The sequence below is a fragment of the Engraulis encrasicolus genome, chromosome 16, assembly GCF_034702125.1.
Source record: "Engraulis encrasicolus isolate BLACKSEA-1 chromosome 16, IST_EnEncr_1.0, whole genome shotgun sequence".
Classification (NCBI taxonomy): domain Eukaryota; kingdom Metazoa; phylum Chordata; class Actinopteri; order Clupeiformes; family Engraulidae; genus Engraulis; species Engraulis encrasicolus.
In genome coordinates this window covers 11,207,224-11,212,797 of record NC_085872.1, presented here as the reverse complement: position 1 = coordinate 11,212,797, position 5,574 = coordinate 11,207,224, and the positions used below count along the sequence as shown (strand labels likewise).

The 5,574-nt window shown below is 40.9% G+C and overlaps 1 protein-coding gene across 8 annotated transcripts; it reads right to left on the bottom strand.

Moving 5' to 3' along the window:
• LOC134466280 (probable inactive protein kinase DDB_G0270444) lies at positions 1 to 5,102 on the bottom strand. 8 transcript variants are annotated; one of them, XR_010038260.1, is made up of 8 exons: positions 5,002 to 5,102; positions 4,824 to 4,877; positions 4,550 to 4,648; positions 3,187 to 3,279; positions 2,439 to 2,528; positions 2,099 to 2,246; positions 1,370 to 1,428; positions 1 to 315 (listed from the first exon to the last, which is right to left on the bottom strand). XR_010038260.1 is itself a non-coding variant. In XM_063220180.1 (6 exons), the coding sequence occupies exons 2-6, from the start codon at positions 4,634 to 4,636 to the stop codon at positions 297 to 299; spliced, it is 360 nt and encodes a 119-aa protein (XP_063076250.1). In that variant the 5' UTR covers positions 4,637 to 4,648; positions 4,739 to 4,803; the 3' UTR covers positions 1 to 296. The 8 variants fall into 8 exon arrangements, 1 of the variants encoding a protein (XP_063076250.1); XR_010038262.1 differs by having other exon boundaries at positions 4,550 to 4,644; XR_010038257.1 differs by having other exon boundaries at positions 4,550 to 4,660; positions 5,002 to 5,100.
• Positions 5,103 to 5,574: the final 472 nt, after the last annotated feature.

Sequence of the window (5,574 nt, the reverse complement as noted above, 5' to 3'; positions counted from 1 at the left end):
TATCAGTATGTTAATGTTTACTGCAATTTCAATATTCTTGGTTAACCCTGCTACATAGAGTTTTGACAAGTGCACTTTGACCATTTTCTTTGGGTAGGTTACCAAAACAAACAAACAAACAAACAAACAAAAAAATCCTCAAATGGCTCATAAAGGCACAAAAAATCCAGACAACCACTTCAGAATTTCACCTGTTAAGTCACTTCTGACTTCAAATAAAAATAAAATGAAAAATAGGTTGTCAATTTGTACTCTGACATTGCAGCAAAATTCTCAACGAAAGCATGTAGCAAAAGTTAAAAATTCCTCCCCGACCTAGAAAGAAACAAAGAAGGAGGACACTTGTGTTAGCCCAGACAAACTACTCAATTACATTTGTGTGAATTGCAACTTCAAAAACACACCCAAGTAGGCTTTTACACAAGACTCATCAGTTTAAACTTTAAATTAAATCACTTCAAAGCATTGAAAACTGCAGGATTGATGCACACAGTCAATAAGATGTCTGCTGACTGTTTATATTTCCTCATGACTGAAGAAAATTTTGCCTTGCTTTCAACAGAAATGTAATGCATTGCAATGCATCATAGAATCAGACTGAATCTACTCTAATAGGCATGAACGGCCATCCGGGTACTTTGCTTGTAAATGTGCGTTACGCCCCTTTATGGGGGAAATCAAACCGAATATCTCATCAACTTACATGCCACATCGGCTAGCCTAAATGAACACAGTCCATCACAGTCCAGCCACGGTTGTTTGGGGTCCGTGTATCATCCGATCATTCAACTATTCCATTCAATCTGGCAAACGGAAAACGAAATAATGACTCCATATTTTGTTTTCCCGTTTTTCTATATGGCCAAAAAATGGGGAGTTGTGTTGATTTTTCCTTTTCCCAACTCAAAACAGAACAAGTAATAAACGAGAAAACCAAAACGAAATAACAACTCTAATTTACGATTATTGATCCCATTTCGGACCCGCTAGTCTACAGGTCCTTATCTTTCGTTTATTAAATCCCAACACCACCAATTGACTTGCATTGGCTGTTTACCCCCACAAAAGGGCATAACGCACATGGAAAACGTCACGCCGTTTAGGAGTATTGGAAACACCAGAACAGAATCAAATCAAATCGTACAGGCCGTACCAATGCACACCACTAGGCCTACTACTCAGACTGTAATTAGTAATCACACAGAAACAAAAAACTGTTAAAATGAAGATTTCCTTTGGGGAAAAAGAATTTACAATTACAATTAGAAAATGTGTGGGTATTGCATCTTTGCTTAGAAATAAGCATCACCAACACGTGTGTGTGCTCATGTGTGAACCTCGGCCACAGTGCATGCACATACACACTTACCAAGGTGTCCTGGAGTTCGTCAATGTAGAGCTCCACACTGGAAGAGGGGGCAGTGGAGGCTGTGAAATACAATATAACATGGCGTTGGTCAAAGTGATCTATGTAGACTTCGAGAAACAGCTTAAAAAGGTGCACTGTGTAATATTTTTAGTAGTTTATTTCCAGAATCCATGCTTCCCATTCACAAATGTTACCTTTTTCATGAATACTTACCACCACCATCAAATTCTAAGTATTTATTATGACTGGTAAAATTGCATTTTTCATGAAAGGGGGAGACCGTTTTGAATTTTTGAGCATTTTAGCTGCAAAACTTACTGTACTTGGTCATACTAATAAATATTAGTATATTATTTAGTAAATATTCATGAAAAGATCAAATTTTGCAGTAGACAGTACAGCATAGGCAATACTTTCTCTGGCCACCACCATCCTATACAGTGCACCTTTAACCCCCCCCCCCCCCCCCTTTGGGTCTTTGATCACAGGTTACACAACACGCCCCCATTCTGTGGAAACATGGTCATTATAGAGTATGCTATTCTCCTCTTCATTCGGTACGTCAATATTGTGTGCATGTAATGAGCATACTTACGCAACTGGTGGCGTGTTAATTTAATTTGTGACAAAGTCTGCTATGAATGTGTGCTATATTTGTGAGAGTATGCACATGTAGGTGTGTGCTATGTTCTTGCACGCTCACATGTACCCAAACGCATGCGCATGCACCCAAATCCGCGCAGAGGTGAGCCACGCACTGCCTGGGTTGACCACCTTCGGAAGTTCACTGTTCAGTTAGTTGGCTTCTTCGCAATATTTCTTCTACTTCCTCCTGCAGTGCTGCCCCCCAAGCTTCTGACATCACCTCGCCAAGGCTCTGGTGGCAGTATTTAAAAGGCAACATTTGTGAATGTGCAGCATACATTCTGGAATTCTGGAAACAAACTGTTAAATATATCACACTGCATCTTTAAAGGCCAAGAGCAGCAGTTCCAGCAGTCAGATAGTGGTCACAGCAGTAGTTCTTGTGAATACCGGAGGACTTCAGCTGCATATCATTGTACTGTACCATGAGGATAGGTGGAAAGACTGGCCTTCTGAATGGAAATTCGTCTTCTGATTCGTAATTGGTCTTTGCACTCCAATTTCTCATTTTCTCCTAGAAACAGAAATACATTTCAGTTCAGCAATTTAACAACAGTAATGGGTGCATGTGAGACAGCTTATACTGAGAGCGAGGTACAATTAGTTTAGACCATATTGCTGCAGCAGACTTAAACATCACAGATTGCAAACTCACCTATCTAGGCCACATAGATTATATTACACGGGTGACTTGATTCATCAAGATTCATGTTCATCCTTTGACTACATGGTTTAATATCAGGGGATTTCTCAACTATGTGCAATAATTGGTATCAATATAAGTTTAGGTTAAAATGGTTTCTGTATCCACATTGCACTGGATAAAGCCACAGCTCTAAGTGACCCTTTTGACACCGGTTTTAGTAGCGAAAGGGAACCCTTTCACATCTGGAACAGAGTTCATTTAAACTCTAAGGGCTATATTAATATTTGCAGCCGAGTTATTGACTGATATGGAAAATGCACACACTTGGCTTGACAGAGAAGTGCAAAGTCAAATGGATCAAAGGCAGCAAGCTTTGGAATTCTATTTCCGCCTTCATTATATAAACCTGTGCAGCATTGCTCCATTTTATAATGCATGCCTGACACTTGGCACAACTTTCTCCACATCACCAAAGGCGTGCACACCCAAATGGGGTGGTGAGCCAGGCACTGCTCAAGTTGACCACCTTCTGGAGTTCACTCTTCAGTTTGCTGACTTCTTCCCGGATTTCTTGGAATTCCTCTTCCTCAATCTTCTCACGCTGCATCTCCAAGGCTGCCTGGTGGGAGTACTGTATTTAAAAGGGAGCATTTGTGAATGGGCACAATGAATTCTGGAAACAAACTGGTAAAATATTACCCATTGCACCTTTAAGGCCAAGTTTGTCAGAAGACATCATGGTACAGTACAATGTATATGCAAGCTGAAGACCTTTGGTATTCTCAATTACTGCTGTAACCGTGGCCATTGTGCTGTACCATGACGATCGGTGGAAAGACTGGCATTCTGAATGGGAATCTGTCTTCTGATTCGTAATCGGTCTGTGCACTCCAATTTCTCATTTTCTCCTAGAATCAGATAAATTCACTACAGCTCAGCACTTTCACAAGAGAAATGCAACAGACACCCAATACAAAGAGCGAGGTACAATTAGTTTAGATCAGGTGTCACCAACGTTGTGCCCGCGGGCACCAGGTAGCTCTCCAGAAGCTTCTGAGGTGCCCACCAAGGATGTTAATAAACAGTGACAACTACCAGATTTTAGACACAGTTAATGCTTTTCTCGATTTAAATATGAGATTATTTATTATTTAAGCCTAAAGAAATTATCATTCAATAATAGTGTGATTTGAGAATGATGCCAAGACATCAGTAGAGGATTTTCAACTAAAGTAGCCCTCGGGTAGCCCTCAGACACAGAAAGGTTGGGGACCCCTGGTTTAGACCATATTGCTGCAGCATACTTAAAACTCACAGATTGCATACTCACCTACAGTATCTAGGCCACATAGATTAGACTACTTGGGTGACTTGATTCATCATGATTCATGTTCATCTTTTGACTACATGGTTTAATATTAGGGGACTTCTCAACTGTGTACAATTAATGGTATTAAAATGATTTCTGTATCCACATTGCGCTGGATAAAGCCGCAGCTCTAAGTGACCCTTTCGGCATTGGTTTTGGTAGCGAAAGTGAACCCTTTCACATCTGGAACAGAGTTAATTTAAACTCTAAGGGCTATGTTAATATTTGCAGCTGAGTTATTGACTGATATGGCCAATGCACACACTTGGCTTAAAAGTCAAATGGATCAAAGGCAGCAAGCTTTGGAATTCTATTTCCACCTTCATTATATAAACCTGTGCAGCATTGCCCATTTTATAACGCATGCCTGACACTTGGCACAACTTTCTCCACACCACCAAACGCGTGCACACCCAAATGCGTGCATGCACGTGGTGGCAAGCTGAATCTGGGGATACAAGAGGGTAATGCTTAAAACAGTCAATTTCGATCTGGAGGGACGTGAGCCCAAGTTGACCACCTTCTGGAGTTCACTCTTCAGTTTGCTGACTTCTTCCCGGATTTCTTGCAATTCCTCTTGCAGTGCTCTAATCTTCTCACGCTGCATCTCCAAGGCTGCCTGGTGGAAGTACTGTATTTAAAAGGGAGCATTTGTGAATGGGCACAATGAATTCTGGAAACAAACTGGTAAAAATATTACACATTGCACCTTTAAGGCCAAGTTTGTCAGAGCGGTGGTTGCAGCAGAAATTGATAATACCAAAAGGACTTCATGCATATACATTGTACTGTACCATGATGTCTTCTGATTCATCATCAGTCTTTGCACTCCAATTTCCCATTTTATCCTAGAAACAAATAAATACACTTCAGTTCAGAACTTTCTCAAGAGAAATGGGTGCAGACGACCGGAAACTGAGAGCGAGGTATTTAAGTTTAGACATCACTGCAAACCACAGATGGCAAACTCACCTGACTAGGCCTGCTCAAGGGGTTTCCTGGCTTTTGCCTTCTCAGGTGCAGCAATCAGTGCAACTGTTGTCAGGTGTGTGTTGAACAGTGCAGATCACAGCTGCAGTGACCTAATCAGCAGTCAACTAAACTCAGATGTGTGTGTGTGTGTGTGTGTGTGTGAGAGAGAGAGAGAGACCAAGTGAACCCCTCAGAACTCTCAGAAACCGTGATGTGGAAACCAAGCTATTACAATGTGAAACCGAATGGATTTTTTCCCCCACATAAAACCATTTTCTTGCAAGGGCCTCAATTTGGAGGATTTGGTCCATTTTCTTGTCACTCTTGTAATTGCTGTCCCTTGCTATCATGAATTCTGACATGTAGATAGAGTATAATACAATATGCAATGTGGTTTTATAGTAGAAGTGTCTATTTTAATGTCCACAAAATCACTTTTATCACCTGTAGCAGCGATTCAACCTTCTTCAGGGCACAGTGAGAGAAAACCAGTGAACAAACAGCACACCTGTTAATTGTTTAATTGGCCACAATTAGTGACACCTTCCCTTCACAGACTTGAGTGTATACTGA